This window comes from Laccaria bicolor, genomic scaffold (genome assembly GCF_000143565.1).
Source record: "Laccaria bicolor S238N-H82 LACBIscaffold_17 genomic scaffold, whole genome shotgun sequence".
In the NCBI taxonomy this organism is placed as follows: domain Eukaryota; kingdom Fungi; phylum Basidiomycota; class Agaricomycetes; order Agaricales; family Hydnangiaceae; genus Laccaria; species Laccaria bicolor.
The window spans coordinates 307464-328290 of NW_001889888.1; the positions used below are offsets into that span (position 1 = coordinate 307464).

The 20827-nt window shown below is 45.5% G+C and overlaps 5 protein-coding genes across 5 annotated transcripts; 3 read left to right on the forward strand and 2 right to left on the reverse strand.

Annotated features, from left to right (window-relative positions):
• Nucleotides 1-2858: 2858 nt before the first annotated feature.
• On the forward strand, nt 2859-3100 carry LACBIDRAFT_299651 (uncharacterized protein; the record flags this gene model as incomplete). The annotated part of the gene is made up of 2 exons (XM_001882461.1): nt 2859-2884; nt 2938-3100. The coding sequence occupies 2 exons, from the start codon at nt 2859-2861 to the stop codon at nt 3098-3100; spliced, it is 189 nt and encodes a 62-aa protein (XP_001882496.1).
• A 4457-nt stretch (nt 3101-7557) lies between these two features.
• Nucleotides 7558-11154, reverse strand: LACBIDRAFT_299652 (uncharacterized protein; the record flags this gene model as incomplete). The annotated part of the gene is made up of 9 exons (XM_001882592.1): nt 7558-8496; nt 8549-10033; nt 10092-10130; nt 10187-10260; nt 10316-10414; nt 10466-10505; nt 10564-10687; nt 10745-10890; nt 10945-11154. 9 exons carry the CDS (start codon nt 11152-11154, stop codon nt 7558-7560), a joined length of 3156 nt encoding a protein of 1051 aa, XP_001882627.1.
• A 171-nt stretch (nt 11155-11325) lies between these two features.
• Nucleotides 11326-12972, reverse strand: LACBIDRAFT_328514 (uncharacterized protein; the record flags this gene model as incomplete). The annotated part of the gene is made up of 8 exons (XM_001882593.1): nt 11326-11328; nt 11440-11523; nt 11766-11878; nt 11928-12107; nt 12132-12221; nt 12320-12424; nt 12448-12541; nt 12784-12972. The coding sequence occupies 8 exons, from the start codon at nt 12970-12972 to the stop codon at nt 11326-11328; spliced, it is 858 nt and encodes a 285-aa protein (XP_001882628.1).
• A 697-nt stretch (nt 12973-13669) lies between these two features.
• Nucleotides 13670-15295, forward strand: LACBIDRAFT_299654 (uncharacterized protein; the record flags this gene model as incomplete). Its single annotated transcript, XM_001882462.1, has 4 exons — nt 13670-13977; nt 14044-14223; nt 14285-14649; nt 14703-15295. 4 exons carry the CDS (start codon nt 13670-13672, stop codon nt 15293-15295), a joined length of 1446 nt encoding a protein of 481 aa, XP_001882497.1.
• Nucleotides 15296-15910: 615 nt separating this feature from the next.
• On the forward strand, nt 15911-20263 carry LACBIDRAFT_299655 (retrovirus-related pol polyprotein; the record flags this gene model as incomplete). Its single annotated transcript, XM_001882463.1, has 1 exon — nt 15911-20263. One exon carries the CDS (start codon nt 15911-15913, stop codon nt 20261-20263), a length of 4353 nt encoding a protein of 1450 aa, XP_001882498.1.
• Between the last annotated feature and the right edge of the window lie 564 nt (nt 20264-20827).

The following is a 20827-nucleotide window of genomic DNA, read 5'->3' on the forward strand; positions in this document are numbered from 1 at the left end:
GGATTGTTCTCATGCATCTGACCCTATACCAGCATCAACTTCAAAATGGATAGGATCAATTCAGAAGCCATCTACAGAAATATGTGGGGGTTGCTCAGGTGAAATGATTGAGCATGTATCCTATGCAGAGGTTCCAAAGATTATCATCCTGGAGTACCCATACTGTAATACTGAAACTAGTCACAAGGTGAAGTTTGTAGTAAATGGAGAAGAAGTTTTACTGAGCCTGAGAGGGATCATATACCATGGGGATAATCATTTCACCTCTAGAGTTTTTTCATATGAAGGTAAAGTTTGGTTCCATAATGGGATAACCACCAAAAATAAGTGTATAGAAGATGGGCAGCTAGATGATAAAAGCAATAATGATCTTAGATACTATCAAGATCAGGAACTTGTTTTGGCTGTATATTCTCAACTTTAAATTAGAACTTTGTCTTGATAAATTTAACATTAAAATAGAATTCTAGATTAATATCTTTATAACATTGAATGCAAGCCACATTGATTTGAAGCAAATGATTATAAAGAATTGTAAATAAATGTCAAATGATTTTGCAATTTTTTAGACATTGTTACTGTAACATTATTCACAATCTCTTGGTTTACATTAATGTGGCTTGCATCCATTGTTGATGAAAATGTTAAAATATGCCTTTTAAAAAAAAAACTTACTCTACATATTTTTCAGCATTGGAGGTCCATGGGAAGGACTCATACATGCCATGCGTAGCACTGGCCCACACCCACAAGTCAGATTCTGCTTACATCATCTATTTTGTACATTACACCTCATATAGTCCATGAGGGAATCTATCTCTTTGACCACTATTGCTCATGTTGCTCAACTTAAAGCCCTACTAACAGCTCTAACTTGAATACTAGGCAATACATGTGGAGGCACCTTCACGACTTGCATAATCATAGCACTCTCCAATGGTACTGTCCATGAAGATCGGAGCATGGGTACTATGAACTGTCACATTCCATGGCTCCTAGCTATTGATCGATTGGCTAGAACGACCTACTCCTAGAGTTACAACAACTTTGGTTGCATTGTCCATTAGACATTCCAACAGCTGTTCCACTACCCTAGGGACACTTACGTTCAGTGGTGTACAACCATATGGCTTGCACATCAGCCAATATTTATCTCTGGTAATTTGCATGAATAATAGACAACAGTAATGATTCAGTAACTAGGGCCAGTCTATTATAGGCAATCACCAATATAAACTCAATATAAGAGCAGTCAGTAAAAACCTTTATTATCTGATGAGGCATAATTTAGAGGCTATAACTATATAACAAATAGCTGAATACCAATAGATACAGTTGCATGCAATATATAATCTGCTGTTTCTATAATAAAAATAAATATAAAAGTTAAAGGGCAAGTTTAGGACCAAAATTATCTTTATAATAAATTTTGTAGAAAAGTTGAATCCAGAAGATAAAAGTTTGAATGGTCAGAAATTTTTGATGTTTTTTTTTGAAACTAGGACCCCAGATACTCCGTGACACTGGCAGGAAATTTTTTGACTGTGTGACATGGCTAAAACATTTCTGAGCAGTGTGACATGGTCAAAACATTTTTCAGCAGTGTGACATGGCTCAAACATTTCTTAGCAGTGTGACATGACCAAAACATTTTTCAGCAGTGTGACATAGCTAAAACATTTCCGACCAGGCTGAAACACTTCAAATATTTCCGACCACTCTAACATGCTTCAAACATTTCCGACCAGTCTGAAACACTTCAAATATTTCCTACCACTCAAACATGCTTCAAACATTTCCGACCACTTTCAGATGGCTAGGATATTTTTCAATGCAATATATCAACCCAAATATTTCTGGTCACAATATTGAAGGTCAAACATTTTTGCCCAATGCAATAATATATTTTCCTCCAGAGGCAAAAAAATAAATGGCCAAGGAACCTATTAGCCTGGATATATACCTATATGTTTCAAGGCTAATAGCTTGTTCAAGGTGGGTGACTGAAGTGGGGTGCCAATGACCTCATGACAACGGCAACCCCATGCAACAACACCACACCCCACCAATGCCAACAACAGCCCACAACCACCACCGAGCCCAACAACAGGATGGCAATGGTGACCCAGCACCACCCATAACACAATGATGTGTCAACAACACATGACAACAATGACATATGAGGATGACGACACACGACAACAATGACAATAACAACGACCACAATATGCAACAATGACAACACATAACAACAACAACATGTGACAATGAATGGCTGCCCTGGAACGACAACACAACACCCACACGAGACACAATGAAGGCCAAGCACCACTCCTTTCCCCTCCATTCCTCTCTCTCCCCCCTCTCCCTCCCTTCCACTCTCCCTCCATTCCACTCTCCCTTCTCCCTTTCCCTCCCCCCTCCCTTCCTGATCACCACTCCCCCCCCACTCCTTCCCCCCTTTCTGTAACATAGTAAAATCAACTTATTTAGTTATATTTTGTTACTAATATACTTCAATTTTCTTTGTCTCATGAAATCTAAGTACCTTAATTATCAGCTTAAGGTCTGGCAGTCCACTCTAGTCCAGTTCTGCGGCAGTCCAGTACAGTCCAGTCTGTCCAGTATCCATCTGAAAGTCTGATGAAGTCCAGATAGAGTATATGCAGACTCCAGATAGACTCTGCCTGGATGATCCAGGAATATAGACATTTGGTTGTATTATAGTTGGACTCCATTTGGACTCTGGAAATCCAGCTGGAGTCTGCCAGAGTCCAACTGGACTATGTGGAGGAGTGTAAAGTACACCAAGGTCCATGCTAAACGGATGTCCAAATGTCGTCCTCATTCCATCTAGAATGTGCTCAGGTGTGGTGTCATTACTGTATGTTCTATCTACACCTTCATGACTCATATTCAAAGTTTTTGGCCACATAGTCCTTTCACCACCATCACCTACTCCAACTACGATGCAATGTGCATCTTCAAGCTACAAGTCAGTGCTTCACCTGCATACACATTGTCAACAACATCAATACTGATGCCATTCAATGACATCATGCCAGACAGACCAGTGGGGGTGGTGAAGATGATTCAGTGAGAGATGGTGAGCATGGGTGGTGACATGGATTTCAAGAAGGATGATGATTGGCTTGTGAAGGATAGGTGGCACATCAAAACAGCTGTTTGGACATCAGGTAAGTCATCCTGCTCACATAACTTTCCAAACAACTCACACCAAACCCCCCTAGACCACAAGAACCAACTTCTATGCCAACAAATCAATGTTCACAGGAGAGGGATAGCCTACGTTCATGAGTAGGGCATCCAAAATGACACTACTTCATGGTTTGGATGGTAAGAACATGGCATTGCCATTGGACACTATCTATTTCTACCTAGTTATGATACTTCTTACATCTACTTACCAAGTCTGTAGTACTAAAAATGCGAAGCGCGTTGGGACACAACACGAAGTTTATATTTGTTTAAAACCAAAATATGTTTGTTTGTATGATTAGACCTCCAGATCCAAACAAATGTACTTTGAGACAAATGGCTCAACCTATTCACCTTAGAACCGAATGACTCACCCCTGTCTGCCTTCCTTGATTGCAACATGAGTCAGAAAGACACATATACACAGTCACATCACAACACAGACCGGAAACCAGAAGATGTGCAGGAAATGAGTTCAAGCGTCGAGATGCATAAGTTTGAGTCACTGGATCAAGAACCACCAGAAAGGAAAGGAAGTCTGAGGAAGGTTCCAGCGGTCATAGAAACAAGTATATAAGACATAGAACTATGAGATGTACAGTTTCAACTTTTCCAATCTATTGATTTAACCCCACATACTCGTGTGTGTCTTAAAACCTTAAGAAATATTTGTACAGGTTGTATAAATAGTTCTTACACTTATCACTAATCAAATAGGCTATTCTATTAAGTGGTAAATATTCAAATGTCTTCAGGAGTCCTGAACGATAGTTGAATAAGGATTATTCGTGCACAGGATTGCAAAGTTACCTATCAATTTAAGAACTCTTTCTCTTTGTTAATTCAAATGCTACACAATTCATATGTGAACTTTAACAGGCAGCAGGACAGCACATTGCTTGCAATGATGCTGCAGGGCCTTGACTTGCTGGTAAATCAGTGTGGTCATTGTTCATGAGGGCTTGACCTACTTTCATGCCTAGAACTTCCCCAACATTCAGGTTCATGGTTCCATCAATGCTGCAACATCACCCATGGCCTTGAGTGATGCGAGAGGGTTTCAAGTGGTATGGTGGGGGGGGGGACTGTCAACCAAGAGCGGCACATCAACAATAGCTGTGCATACAATGGTAAATCATCTACAACTTCATAGATATTGTTGCTGCTCATGTAGCTTTCCACAGAACTCACAACAAATCCCCTAGACCGCAAAAAATGACTTTCACATGACAAAGCAATGTTGATGGGAGAGGGATGACTAATGTTCACATAGGGCAGCCAAAACGACACTACTTTGTGATTTGGACAATGTACAGGATGGTAAGGGAGTAGGAGAATGTGGGCATGGGGCATGACAATGTGTTTGAAGCAGTTGGGCTGCAGTTCTGCTTTCACATTCTGTAAGTGGTTTTCAGCAGCATTCTACTAAGTTACTTACAGTAATTGTTAATCTACTTCTATCCATGTGTCTTAAATACATCTTTAATAATTATTGATACTACTATGTTTGTCTATTGAGTAGACTCCAGGGTCTGCTTCAGGGCTCTCTAAGGACACCCCAGGCCACCCTAGGACAACCTCAGTGCACTTCAGGACAGCCTCAGCGCATCTCAGGACAACCTCAGATTGCCCCTGGGAAATCAAAAAAAAGGAACCTGTACCTGGGGGCAACCTGATGCCCTGAGTTCTTTGACAACCTCTGGGTATCCAGGGTCTACCCTGGATACCCTCAGGGAAGAAGTGATTTTCCTGATGTTGGCAGCATGTTACTCATTTGAATTTTCTCTTGCAATTCTCTAGTTTATAATTTTTATGGTAGCCTTATGCCTTTCAGAACTGCTTGACAATTTTTTTGGAAGGATAAGAGTAAGTACAAGAGCTTAATTTCTGTTTGAAGTCAGAAGTGTGCACTGATGTGGGAACATGGGATGATGACAGGATGCATCTACCTCATTTGAATTTCTGCTATACCTGGTGGACCACTCATACATCCAGACTCTGGCCTTTCCTATCTGCTGTTCAACCTTTATGAGCAATTGGTAATTGGTAATAATTTTTGGCTGACTGCATTACATATGGACTACTGTACTACCTCACCAACTCATGAAGAATATAGACATTGGTACAAGGTGTTACAAGAGGGACATTAGCCAGACTACCACTCCCTATTTGCAAAAAGCTACCACTGGTGGCATAACATTAGGTTGAAAGGAAATGGTTTGCAGAATAAGGAAAAGGAAAAGGAAAAGGGGGGGGATTAAGCCAAGAGAAAAAAAACCACCCTATGAAGCATCATGAAGCCAAATGTTGATTAAAACTCTTCAAGACCATCCATGTATGACAATGGGGGGATATTTGAATGTCATCAACATAATGAGAAGGCAGCGTGATGATGGATGGATGGAAAAAAAAACTTGGCATGTGTACAAAATCACACCTTTCCATCTAACTCTCAGGATGTTCATCAGGATTATGTGTTGTTAGCAAGTTACTACAGAAACCCACAGAACACCTGCTTCACTCTGGGCCATTGAGGACTATTTTGCAAAAACAGCTGTCTAAGGCTCCACCTCAATGGTAGTGTCAATTTTCACTGCCATACATAGAATGTGTGAGACATGCTGTAATTTTTTGGATAAGGATGCAAGTGCAGTGTGCAAGCAGTGTAATTCAATGATGACAGGAAATTAATGAACATCTTATATCTTGCCTATATCACTCATTTTCTAGTGCTTTATGGCCTCTATTGGTACTGTATTCCTCCCAGTACATTCTGTAGCTATATTATGCTACAAGCTACTCAATTTAATGACCCAAGGCCCTCTGCCTGAGGTGCCTTTTTTTTTGCAGTCTGCAGACTGACTAACCACATACCAGTACAGGATTCCCAGGCGGGCACCCCCTTGCTATGGGATGTGTATCCACCTGCATCACCACCACCACCACCACCACCACCACCACCACCACCATTTTCATCCCCCAAATCTAAATTATTCTTTGTGCCATTCACACACTCTGCAAATACTGTTCCAAATTGCAGACCCCAAGCTGCAAGGCCCTCAAATTTGACTGTTGTTGGATGCCTTCATCCTCATAAATGTCTCAGATCTAAGACATTCTTCTTCAACCTGAAGAGCATCAATAGCAACTGCCCTTCTCATTACAAGGTCCTTCAATGACCAGACCTCACCCCCATTGATGACATCATCACCTCCATCATCATTGTGTGATGACTTAAGAGGATGATCAGCAGGCATATTCAAGAAGAGGTTGGATAAGCTCTGGAAGTCCAGGGCAGCAACCTCTTCTACTTTCTGGGAAAGTTGGATATCAGATGCTAGGCAAGTGTACATAGTTTCTAAACTGAGGTAACATTTATCCCAGTCCTAGTCCAGTCCGGTAGGATTCTGGGAGTCCAGTAGGAGTCCGGTAGGAATAGGTGGAGGAGTGTAAAGAGCTCAGCAAGTGTACATAGTTTCTAAACTGAGGTAACACTTCACTGGGCAGTAGAAGAGGCATTGTTGAAGTTTGCAAATAGTATTTGAAGCAAGATTAGTCTTGATTATGAATGTTGTTTGTAAAACAACTGGTAACTCTGTGGTGATGCATGTGACTCTTATTCAAGTGTGTTCAGGACTCCTGAATATGTTTGAATGTATATCACTAATAGAATAACATATTCAATTAGCAATATGAAAGATTATTTATACAATTAATTAATTAATACAAAAAAAAAAAACCATTTGAAACCCCTCCCCCCTCCATAAAACCTAAGGGATACTAAATTAGTTGCATAGAAACCTGGGTTACAGTGAGGAGTGGCTGATAGCTGATGATCAACATATTTGAGGTCCCACCTCTCTTGCTGCTGCAATGGTGAGGTTTACCTTCATCCCATCCTACATTGTGCTAGAGCTTGGAACACTGAAGGTTCATATGATTTTGACCAGTAATCTAACACATTGAATGCATTATGACTCAGAGGTGATTCTGATTATATAAACTTGGAAATGTTATGGGGGATGGATTAATGGGCAGGTGGAATATAGGGTTTGAAAATTGTTCTTGTGCAGATGCACAGTGGGTATTGTAACAGGGTATGATGGGAACCCAAGCACTCAAGCTTGAACATTGCTGAGGGCATCAAAATAGAAGTAACTGGTTAAATTCAAGAATGTCATAAAGAAGCATACACTCAGAAGACTCATTATATGTCATATAATAAATAAAGAAGGTATATATATGAGTGGGAAATAAAATAGGTTGATAAATGAAATAACACAAAAAATGTGAAGTTCAGTTTGATCTGACAGTGGAATCAACAGGTCCAATTCCTTCTTAAATGGGATCACATAATGAAGAAAAACACTGGCTCCAGTATATGCCATGAACAAAGTTCTTAAACTGAAGTGAGGTTGGAATGGCACCAATCACAGCAGTTGTCCTTGGCCAGAACAAACCAGATTTATTTTGGTCTGGCAGCCAGACAAGATGTGCATTATCTGGGAGCATGATCCAATTTCGATCATAATGGCAGAATTTTAACAGTATATCATAGGAGTCACAAGCATCCCACACTCTGACTGTTGGGTCATCAGATCCAGAGACAATGTGCCTGCCATCAGGAGAAAATGCAACTGAATTAACACAAGAATCAAGGACTTTAAGAGGATCCATGACACTCTGACCTGTTTGAGCATCCCACACTCTGACTGTCTTGTCACGAGATCCAGAGACAATGTGCCTGCCATCAAGAGAAAATGCAACTGAAGTAACATAATCATCATGGCCTTTGAGAGGATCCATGACACTCTGACCTGTTTGAGCATCCCACACTCTGACTGTCTTGTCACAAGATCCAGAGACAATGTGCCTGCCATCAGGAGAAAATGCAACTGAAGTAACATAATTATCATGGCCTTTGAGAGGATCCATGACACTCTGACCTGTTTGAGCATCCCACACTCTGACTGTCTTGTCACAAGATCCAGAGACAATGTGCCTGCCATCAGGAGAAAATGCAACTGAAGTAACATAATCATCATGGCCGACAAGTTTGAGGAAACATTTCTCTGACCAATGTTCCCTTTGACCAATCTGCACAGTCAATGTCTTCTGAAATAACTTCAGAAAATGCAAAGAGATCTTTGAACTTTGTGGAGCAAATGGCAGTGCTGACAAATAAATATGTGGTGCTGCATCAGATATTGGTGCCAAAAATTCCATGACAAATCTATTTGCATCTTTTGCAAAGTCTGATAAGCTAGGTTTTGAAACCTACATTATTTTCATATCAGTATCATAGTAAATTATACATATCTTTACTCACCTTGCTCCAATTTGCAGTTGACAATAATAGTTGAGCAGCATGGTTTACAGTTCCCATCAAGCTCATAATTTCTAGCCAGTGTAAAAGATGGACCATCAAAAATGTCTCCAATGCTTCCTGAACTTTCAGCTGTAGTGTTTTATCACAATCCTCCTGCAGATAGCTGGCCCAGAAGTAGCTTGCATGATCTAAGGCTGTAGATTTGACACTCTCAAGGTGGTCATTGAGCTCTGGTATGTTTTTGTTCAAAATATAGGATGTTTTTAGATCAAAGAAGTTAAACCTTAGTTTTGCATTCAGAAGTTTCAAACAAGACCCAGCAAAGCAGAGACTATAGAATCGAGGATCAAGCCACAAGTCTTGAGAGTGCTCAAAATCAAGAAGAAAATCTGCCACTGACTGGTGGCAAATACGCAAATAACCTGCATCACTGATGGATAAAATTGGGCTGAGTTTACCCAGCATTGAATTTAGTAACACATCTTTTACTTCCAGAAGCTCAGTTAGATCTTTGATACGAAGTGGATTCTTTGCAATGATTATTGAACCCAGAACCAACTTTAAACTTGTTTTCTCTGGTTTTCTGAGACCTTGCAAAGCAACAGAAATAATCTGATGATACAGTATGTCAACAACATCAATTCCTTCTCCAGAATGAGCAGAAATGATATTTAGCCTCTCTTCAGCATCACCTCCATCAAACAAGATAAAATCCATTGCAGATTTAGCCCAGACAAATAGTCCAGCAGCTTTTCTCACAAGAAATGATATTTTGTCTGGACCAGGCCACTTTGGAGGCAACCAATTTGCCTCAGAAAACCTTGCAACAAAGTATTTTTCAAGGTCATCATAAGTCTGAGCAGAGACCTCATGTCCAGTGTTCAGATTATGATAAACACTGACAGATCTTAGTCTACTCTGAATCTTAAGATAATGGCGGCTTGTAATGAGAAGTTTCAAAGATTTAGAGAGGTGAGACCAGGATACCAATGAAGGCAACAGTTTGTCATATGAATCACATTCATCAAGAGCATCAACAACAACAAGAAGAGGCTTCACAGAGGTCCCAAAAATTTCCTGTAAAGGCTTGGAAATAAGATGCTCAAATTGCATAGAAATATCAAGGCCTCTGATGTCAGCTTTCTGAGTCTCCAATGCCTGACTGATAGACTTTCCAAAATCACTAGATCCTGAAGAAAAGTCCAAAGCAATACGTCTCCATAAGTTGTCTGGATCCCGAAGCTCAGCCTCATCACGACGGAAAAAGAATTTCCCAGAGAGACAGTCAAAATCAGCAACCACAGTTGAAGCAATTGTTGTCTTTCCAGAGCCAGGACTCCCAGAAAGCCAGAAAATATTAGGCTCATTCGGATCATTGAGCCATGTGTTAATAAGAGTGAGCACATCCTTCCGGGTCCCAGGCATACACCTGTCTCTTACTTTGCCATGTGATGGAGCCTTGAGCTCTTGCAGCCATTTTTGTACCTAGATTGTTTATTAATGATATAAGCTAGTAATAGATTTTACCTATTTTATAACTTACATTTGCTGCCTCAAGGCCTCTGTTGTCATTGATATTGATCTATAGTATACCAATGGTCTTAAGGAAGGAGCATTTGAAACAAGCTGATTACATACAATATTTGCAGAATTGAAGACACCATCATTGATTTGGAAATCATGTGCATGAGCAAACATATTTCTCTGAGATACTTCAGAAGGAAAAATTTATAAAGAAATAGTATCAGAAAGCAAGTTTGTACATACCATTTTCTGTAGTTGTGGGCCTTTCACCAACATGTCTTTTCTCAATAGACATATTGGGCCCAGTCATTATGGGACCTTCCCAAATATCCCTCTTGACATCTGTACAAATTAAGAAATAACACCAAGTTAAATATTTATAATTTGACTCACTTGATTCTTCCTCAACACTGAGACAGACCTGAAAGTTGGGCTTAATAATCAATGAATGAGATGATAAAGAAAGGTGAATATGTATGATATACACTCACAAGTGCATTTAGTTTGACCTGGAAATCTGCAATATATTCTTGATCCTTTCTAAAATTGGCCAATCCCTTGTATGGATTCTGTTGTTGGATCTTGATCGCATCTCCTTTCAAATGGTCCAAAATGCTAGTGGGTGACTTCAATCAAGGCAGTATCCACAATAAAACCAGTAAAACCACACACCCTCTCAAATTATCGAAATTGGGTTTTTGCAACATCAACAGGATTTGACTCTTGTTGTATTGATAGGTAGCCTGAACAATTCCTGCCATCTTCTCAATGAGACTTGCAGAAAAAGTGGCCCAATCTTTCTTATTGATCTTGAATTCCTAATGCCATCACATAGATAGACATGATGGAATAATTGGAGTAAGGACACACACCTTAACGATCCCAATGATAGCTAATGCTTCGACGACCGCCGCTTTCAGAGGTGGATAGGTGTCGCCAGACGCAGCGACGACCTGCAGTGCAGAAAGACCGCCGCCGCTGATCACTTGCAGAACGTCATTTCCCGCGGGATTTAACCCAGTAGTATTCATATTGTTGGTGTCGTTGGTGTCGTTGGTACCGATAGTCGCGTTTGCGTTCATGATGATGGTGGTTGATAACAAGAATGTTAGAGCGTCAATCAAATGTCAATTCCCTTGAGGGTGTAGTAGTCATGTGACCACAAAATATTGTAACATTTTCTGTGAGTACCAAGAACTGCGACAGAATTATGGGTCTAGCTAGGTCCCCTTCCTACGATTTCTTAACCATTCCTACTATTGAAGGGCAGTTTCTGTCCCAAAATACGGATCTGCACAATGCAATCCTCCTGCTAACGCGACCACAGGATTGCTGTTATCCAAACTCACACGTCAACTCGAACTAACAATCCCTTTCCGTTGTCCCATTATCCCTACCCACAGGAACTCGAGACTACTGATCTCGGTAGCCGACCACGGCCTTCCACAGCACTAGACGTATGGCCTATGGTGAAGCCAAACCACGCTGCGACACGTCGTTACTGAGAAGCCACAGTGCTCCACAACGCAGACGAAACGCAGCTGCAGCCGTCTCGTCTGATTCAAACCCATGCAGCGATCCCTGCCCCATGACGACGTCGAACACCCGCCGGAAGTTGATCTACTTGATCGCATGTCACCCGTACGCTCGTCCTCCATCCCTTCTCCCCGATGCCAAGTGTGCGACATTTCACCGTTCCACCGCCGACCCAAGCATCGTCAATCCGAGGCGTTACACGTAACCTCGCAGGCCGTCTGTTCATCAGAAGCGCACTGCAGGTTTGAGGAATTGTAGCTCTAGATCGGACTAGTGAGAGAAAAAAAAGGAGCAGAGCAGATGAAACATTCTCACTTACCAAACCAAATCAATTGGACTAACACAGCCTGGCCCCATATACGTGGCGTGCTAACGAGCGGAATGGAAGACGGAGATGCCCAGTCCCCGAACAACCCGCGGTATTCGAGATCATAGCCCCGCCGAACGGTATTATCGAGCCAACTTGACTTCTGCTGACCGGAGGGCACGTCAGCCACAGCTGAAACTTGAACATTGAACAAACCTACATCCTCCAAGTATCCGACGATCACTCCTTGACCACGGTCATCTGCCACATCAGTGCACAAGGTTGTGAGGCTTGCCGGGTGATGATCTTTAAATGGTGTCTCCTTTTCTTAATCTCGCTACCCGAAAAGCTTTAACTGTGAGGAGGGTTAGATGAAAGCGACGAAAAGCAGAGAGGATCCTTACCTGCGTTTGAGTTACGGTAAAGAACCATTGAGGAGAAATGGACGCCCGCGAGCGGCTTGCGATAGACACAGTCCTTGATAATGTGTGATTGAGTGGAAGACGGATCTGAAAGAGAAAATATTCCTCACCGTTGTTCATCGGTCCATCAAAATCATCCACACATCTGAAATACGTGCACCCGATAGCGTCCTGTAGGTTGCTGCTGGAAATCGCGGCCATTGCCTTCATTGCACAACGATGAGGATGCGGCAAATGGGGAGGAAGAGTGTTGGGAGGCGTGTGGCAGATGAACCGACATCGGAAACCCCAGGATCGCGGGCGTTAGAAGCAGTCAGAAGTCTACGCGAAGATATTGTTCAAAAAGAGATGGGGACGTCGAAGTAGTCACGTCAGGTTGATTCTGGACTGATGAAATGAGATGAGAATGTTAGCGATGAGCAGGTTAATGAGTACTGAGTATGTACGTAACCCATGATATCGAGGAGGTGGCTTGACAACGCCTTATCCTCCCAAAAACGGGGCGAAGGGCCAGACGATGGGTCCTCACGCGGATGTAGAACAGAGGACGTGTCCTGGCTAGGAGAATGATGATGGTTGTGACGAAGGAAGTCGTGATTGATATTGGTGACTTTGCCTTGACTTTGCTTGCTCATCACGCCTGTCGGCCAGCACACGCCTCAGCGTCATGACGGAAAAAAATCAAAATCCTCTCTGAGGACGTGGTATTTCGAGCACCGAGTAGACTGTATTCTGATATGAATTTCTTCTGCACACACAAGAGCTGCCGTATAGGTGGGCTAGATACTTTGGTGCGCTTCCGATTCTATCCTTTGTGATTCTTCTTCTGCTCATCGAATGCGGCTATAAACTACGACAGGTTTTCACTACATACGAGCCTTCCTGAAAGTCTTAATGGATGGAAGATGCATCGATGCCTGCTTGCCCTCTGCCGATTTTTAGTAGGCTTCCAGTCCCCCTTCAATCTGAGGGTTCGAACGAACGGTATATTCTGTCACCCGGGTTATTTTGGAGTTTTTCAATCGCCAGCTGATTCCGCACAATCGCTACTGTATTGGATGGTTGGGTCCGCTGCCAGGTTGCTGTTGGGATGTGATCATCTCATGCCAGCATAACCGACCCGGAGACGCTCTTATTATTAGTTTGAGCGGCTCTTCTTGGGCCCCCTTCGAGCAATAACACCCGCATTTAATCCGAATACTTACCAATACCAGAAGTGGCTTAGCAGGCCAGTGATGTGATAAATAGGACAGTTCGAGAAGAGTTGTGTGCCAAACACCGCCCGTTCCAACGTTAGCCTTCTACTTCTACCCATCTGAATCACTAGCACCCATGGCCGAACCAGAACCTGCACAACCACCACCAGAACAAATAGGCGTCGTCTACACTCCCTCCACCGATCCCCAACTTAAACCATCTACACCGTTTGGCAAAAAGGGCATCAAGGAATACATAGAGAACCTGCCCTATGACTTCAACTTTGTCCGCATTCAATGGGTCGACCTTATCAACAACATCAGATATCGCGTCGTCACTAAGGCTTACTTTGCAAAACTCCTTCATTCATCCGGGCGCACGGGCGTGTCGATCACCAAATGCGCGTTAGGGCTCGTCTTTTTGTCGGTGGCTGATGGATTTAGGTAAGTGTTTCCCGTCTCCTCTTTCTATCTTGGAACTCGTAGTCTCACGTCCTTGCCGTTGGAAAGCCCTATAGGAGAATACCTCTACGTCCTTGACCTCTCCTCATTCCGAGTGTGCGGGTACCAGCCTCGCCATGCAGTGGTTATGGGTTGGTTTCAGGAGAAAACGCCGCTTCCAGGACGGAATGGACGACTAACATACGAGGTCGATCTTTGTCCACGTACTATCCTTCGTCGAGTCGTCGAGTGTGTACCTTCCTCTTCCCCACCCTTTCTTCTTCTTCAAACTAAAAGCTGTCCCATCTAGAAAAGCCAAATACGAACTAAACCTCTCCTTCCTCATCGGCGTCGAATCCGAATTCATCCTTTTAAAACAAACGAACCCCATCGAAGCAGTGAACAACCACGGATGGTCCAACTCCGCCGCCTTACCCTCCGGCTCCGTCGAAGCCAAGGTCTTGGAGGATATCGTGGATGCCTTGAATATCGCTGGGATAGAGCTGCAGATGTATCATGCAGAAGCTGCCCCGGGACAATATGAAGTTGTTACGGGGCCGCTGGGACCACTTCAGGCGGCGGACGCGCTTGTGCATACGAGGGAGACGATTTACAACGTTGCTAGTAAACATGGGTTGAGGGCTACATTCGCTCCGAGGGTTTATATGGATAGCTGTACGTTTCCCTCCTCTCTACCTTTCCGTTATCTGACTAAACCACAAACACAGGCGGAAGCGCAGCGCACACGCATATATCCATTCACTCCTCCACCCCACCCTCCCCTTCCATTTCCTCACCAAACTTAACATCCCTCGAAGCCTCCTTCCTAGCTGGGCTCCTCGCCCACCTTCCCTCCCTAACAATCCTCACACTCCCCCTCAGCGCCTCCTACAAACGCATGGTCGACGGTGCCTGGTCAGGGGGCACCTACGTCTGCTGGGGGACCGATAACCGCGAAGCTCCAATAAGGCTATGTAACGCCACCTCTCCCGCTTCCCGGAACTTTGAAGTGAAATGCGTAGATGGGACATCGAATCCGTATTTGGCGTTTGCGGGGCTTATAGCGGCTGGCGTGGAGGATGGTGTGAAGATCAATAGGGCACTTGAGATGAGGGATTGTAGTGCCCATGGAGAACTTGGGAAGACGGCGGCGGAGATGGGGGAGGAGGAGAGGGCGAGGTATGGGATTACGGAGAGGCTGCCATTGAATTGGGAAGAGGCATGGGAGGCGTTTAGAAGTGATGCGGTGCTTGGGGAGGCGTTTGGGGAGGCGTTCGTTACGGGGTATTTGAGTGTTAATAAGGTGCGGTTTCTGCGTTGATTTTTGTGCTCAAGAGGACTGATTGTTGTGGGCCGTTTCTGTTGGATAGACGTTGAAGGAGAAGATGAGTGATGGGCTTGATGAGGAGGCGGCTTTGAAGCTTCTTGTTGAGAATTACTGATACTACTTTATGGAATAGATTCTAGGTGAATACGGGAATTAGTAACTGTTAGAAGAGACACCTCGTGACCTTCCTTGTTTACGCGTACGTTTCGTTTGCACACTCCGATCACTCTTTCCTTTTTATCCCTCCTACATATACTTCCGTTATTTGCTAGTCTTTATTCCAAGCCACCCGTTTTTAGTATATAAACCGCAAACCTTATTTTTCCCACCTCAGTCGTCATCACAACTGTGTCTGACTCTGAGGTGAGGTTTTTTACTTATACTTATTTCTCTCGACACTCACACTACCTGTATTACAGTTCTGTACGTTAACAGGTAGTTTGCCCAATCATAGTCGTCATCACAACTGTGTCTGACTCTGAGTTCTGTACGTTAACAGGTTATGGGCCCCGCTGCGCTCTGACAAAAAGAACTATAGACACCTACCTGCTTTATCACACTACTTGCGACTCGTAAAGCCCACTTCCCAGAAACTACACTTCCCCAAAAATGTCGTCTGCAAACAGCAACCCGCCTATTTTCCCCGAGGCAGAAAAATTTGACGGTACCAATTTTGGCACATTCGAAACACTTATTACCATCGCGGCTAGCAGCCGAGGCGTACTGGGGTATTTACAAGGAACTATCACCAACCCTGCTCCTTATCCAAACCCCACGACCTTAAACTACACCCCTACGTTACCAAATGTCCCGCTCCCGGATGATCCCACTCCATGGTACTCCACTACACCCTCAGGTGCAGAGTGGGCCATGCGCGACGCCTGGGCACGTGCATTGCTCCTCTACAACACTAAAAATGCTGTCGGGCTGGGACTCAAGCTCGATGGTACAGCTGCAGAAGCTTGGAACTCACTCACCTCCCAATACAAAGTCTCTTCCGACCTCGCCATGATCACCGCTCAACGTGACCTCCGAAATATCACTTTCACCGACGGGAATGACTTCCCTACCCATATTTCCAACCTGCGTACCAAATGGGTAACGGCGAACAATGCCGGCGCGAAGATAAATGATGCGGATTTCCGTATGGTCATCCTGTCCTCGCTCCCTGCATCCTGGGATAGTGTTGTAGGCACGCTTTATGAAGCGAAGTCCTCAGCGGACGTGATCAGTCGTCTGACGATTCACTGGAACCGAATTGACCGCTCCAAGTCCGTCGCAAACCCAGCTACAACTGTCACAGCACTCCAAGCAGACACGAGGAAGCCACGAAGTCAGTTACTGTGCGCCAACCAGAATTGCGGACGACGGGGACATACCATAGCAAATTGCTACTGGCGCGGCGGAGGAAAAGAGGGTCAATTTCCTCCGGGTTTTGGACAGCGCGGTGGTGCGCGCGGTTCAACGCCCAACAACGCCACTCCAAATACCTCGTCGGTCACTGCAGCCCTCACAGACGCCACACCCACCTCTGAAATAACCCTCGCTCTCGTCTCGGACATGGGCCATCGCAATTATCTGTTGACTGAAGATGTGAAGGTCGTCTCAACTGTTGGAGACGAGGTTGTAGACATCCACGCACCTGGGGAGGACCTCCTCGCGTCGAGGGACTGCGTCCTGGACTCATACCCCCATGGTGCCTGGGGATGCACACATGCGTTAGCCGCAACGACTAACCGAGGGGAACACAACGTACCCACTTACGCCGACTCTGCAGCAAACAAACATTGCTTCGTAAATCGGTCGGACTTCTCCACCTACCACGCCTTGTCCCAGCCCGACGAAGGACAATCTGCAAATAAAGGGGGTCAGTTTCGCATTGTAGGACACGGCGCCGTCACCAAAACCATAATCTCCGGATCACTGAGGACGACGCTCACATTTAAACATGCTGTACACACCCCCGACCTCATTGCGAATCTTGTCTCCATCAGCAAGTTGGATGAAGCCAACTGCTGGACACTCTTTGGAGGGGGAGGGGTCACCTTCTATGATATGCATGAAGGACAGAAGAGGACGCTCATGAAAGGTACAGGAAACAATGGAATGTACCTTCTCAATGTGGAACCGTTGACCCACGCCCTCACTGCGTGCTCTCTCAACAAACCCACCAGTCTTGATACATGGCACCGGCGCCTGGGACACGCTGGCGTCCATTCCATCACTGACATGGCTAGACGAGGCCTAGTTGACGGTCTTAACGTCTTGGGGGATGTGAAACTCGATGGGAAGTGCGAGGATTGCATCTACGGCAAGCAAACGGCGCGACCTTATGATGGGGCGGTCGAACCTGAGACGGAGGTGCTGGAGTGGGTATACGGAGACTTATGGGGACCTGCCCGTGTGCGCTCTGTTGGGGGAGCAGTATACATGTTCGTACTGAATGATGGCGGGTCCTCTTACCGTGTGGGATATTTCCTCACCTCCAAGTCTGGCGACGCGACACTTGATGCCTTCAGTGAATACCACACGAGGTCGGAACGTGAGACGGGGAAGAAGCTCATTCGCCTGAGGGTTGATATGGGGAGTGAGTTCTTCAACGAGAAGTGGAGGGAATATACCACGAGGCACGGAATCATCGTGGAATTTAGCGCACCATATGCCCACGGCCAAAATGGGGTGGCAGAACGTGGGATGAGAATCATCATCAAAGGTGTGCGCTGTGTCCTCGCTGATTCCGGACTTCCCCCCTCACTCTGGGCTGATGCCGCCGCCTACATCATATACACACGTAACCTCATTCCGTCCGCTCGCCATCCTAGACTTATTCCTGCTGAGAAGTGGACCAACAAACGACAGGACATATCCCACCTACGCCCATTTGGATGCATTGCGTACGCCAAGATACCGGCAGAGATAAGCATATCGAAGTTAGCGCCTCGATCAATCAAATATGCCTTGATTGGTTACTTCGGACGCGGAACCTATAAGCTATGGGATCGGGCATCAGGTACGACCATTAAGAGTCGTGATGTCATCTTCGAAGAAGGCCACGGACATCGTACTATTCCCGACGACGGCGACATGCCTCCTCTCGTTATTATTGACGACGAGGATGACTTCGACGATGACACCCCACCAACGACTACCTCCAGCGTAGACTCTACAGACCCTGGCGCTGTGGTTGTCCCAAGGAAACCTCTTGCCCCTCGTCCTCGGCCCACTGACCCACCTTTACATCCTAACGCCACAACGCCCACTGTACCAGCAGAGGCTACTCCCACGCCCACACCACTACCTGATGCCCCAACACCAACCGTACCTAGGCGCTCTGCACGTCTCGCTGATTTAGGAACTGGGGCACCCACAGACACGACCGCCCTCCACACGACACTCCCAGATTCCCAGGTACCGCGCAGCTACTGGGAAGCAATCACTAGGCCTGAGCTATGGAAGCCGGCAATGGACACAGAGTGGGGTGTTTTGAGGGAGAGGGGCGTATTTGAGCTGGTGGATGCTCCACCTGAGGCGCACATCATAGATTCAATGTGGGTATTCACGAACAAGTACGACGCTAACGGAAACATCATCAGACGCAAGGCCCGCCTAGTCGCAAAAGGATATACCCAGATCCCAGGCCTCGATTACGACCAGACGTACGCTTCCGTCGTTCGTCTGGAGTCCTTTCGCATTGTCGCCGCCATTGCAGCCTCACTCGACCTCCACATTTGGCAAGTGGACATCGTTGCCGCTTTTCTGTACAGCACAAACAAGTTCACCACTTATATGCGCCAGCCGCCCGGTTTTGTCGTCCCGGGGGAGGAGAGAAAGGTTCTACGGGTCGTCAAAACATTGTATGGTATGATGCAAGGAGGCTACGACTTCCAGGTCGAAATGTCAGGCGCGTATGAATCTCTGGGATATTACAAGTCACTCGCCGACCCATGCGTCCACTCCCGCACCATTGAAGGGGTACAGACCATTACCAGCACTTATACCGACGACATCTTTGGCGCGTCTTCAACCAAGGAAGGGGCGGAGAGGGCGAAGAAGGAGATTGAGGCCTGCTTCGAGATTAAGGATGTGGGGGACCTCGGTTACATCTTGGGGATCCATTTTGAGAAAGACGAGAACACCGGTGCGATCTCACTATCTCAGGAAGCTTACATTCGACGCATACTAGAGCGTTTCGGCATGCTTCACTGCAACGCCAAACCCACCCCACTTCCTTCCGGCATCACATTATCCGAATCCGACTGCCCCAAAACAGATGAAGACCGTCATTACATGAAGGACAAACCATATCGCGAAGCTCTCGGCTCCTGCATGTGGGCTCAAGTAGCCACGCGCCCTGACATCGCCTATGCCCTCAGCGTACTCGCGCGCTTCCAGGGAAATCCTGGTCCAGCACACTGGAAGGCGATGCTCCATCTCCTCGCCTATCTCAAGGGGACGATCGGCTACAAAATCACTTACAACCGGGGAGGCAGCCTTGACCCCATCGGCTTCGTCGACGCAGACTACGCAGGAGACGTTGACACGCGTCGATCCACATCGGGATACGTATTCACAATAGCTGGTGGACCCGTATCTTGGAGCGCGAAGCGACAAGCTACAGTTGCCCTCTCCACCACCGAGGCAGAGTACATGGCGCTCACACACGCCGCACAACAGGCACTGTGGATGTATTCCTTCATGTCAGAGATCGGTCTCGCTCGAAAATTCCCTGCCATCCTTCACGGTGACAACGCCGCTTCCATCGCCCTCACCCTCAATACCAAAGGACACGCACGTGCAAAACACATTGACATACGGCACCACTACATCAGGGAACGAGTAGCGGAAGGAGAAATTGGGCTCGTACAGATCCCATCCGAGGAAAACCTCGCCGACATCTTCACAAAACCACTCCCTCGCATCACCCATCAAAAGCTCGTTCGAGCACTCAAGCTGGACTCTTGAAGGTCCCTCGTTGTCTGGGGGAGTGTTAGAAGAGACACCTCGTGACCTTCCTTGTTTACGCGTACGTTTCGTTTGCACACTCCGATCACTCTTTCCTTTTTATCCCTCCTACATATACTTCCGTTATTTGCTAGTCTTTATTCCAAGCCACCCGTTTTTAGTATATAAACCGCAAACCTTATTTTTCCCACCTCAGTCGTCATCACAACTGTGTCTGACTCTGAGGTGAGGTTTTTTACTTATACTTATTTCTCTCGACACTCACACTACCTGTATTACAGTTCTGTACGTTAACAGGTAGTTTGCCCAATCATAGTCGTCATCACAACTGTGTCTGACTCTGAGTTCTGTACGTTAACAGTAACCTCCGTACGTCTCCCGTACCTTCAATCTCGTCTCACCACTAACCAAGACCCTCTCACGAAATCCCAGAAGAAACAAACCAACCACCACGATCCTACGGCCTTCTTTTATCTTGACCTTGTATAATATGAATGTAACAAGTACAGGCTTGGACTTCCATAGAAAAACATGTCATATGGCAGTACCAATCAAGTACCAATG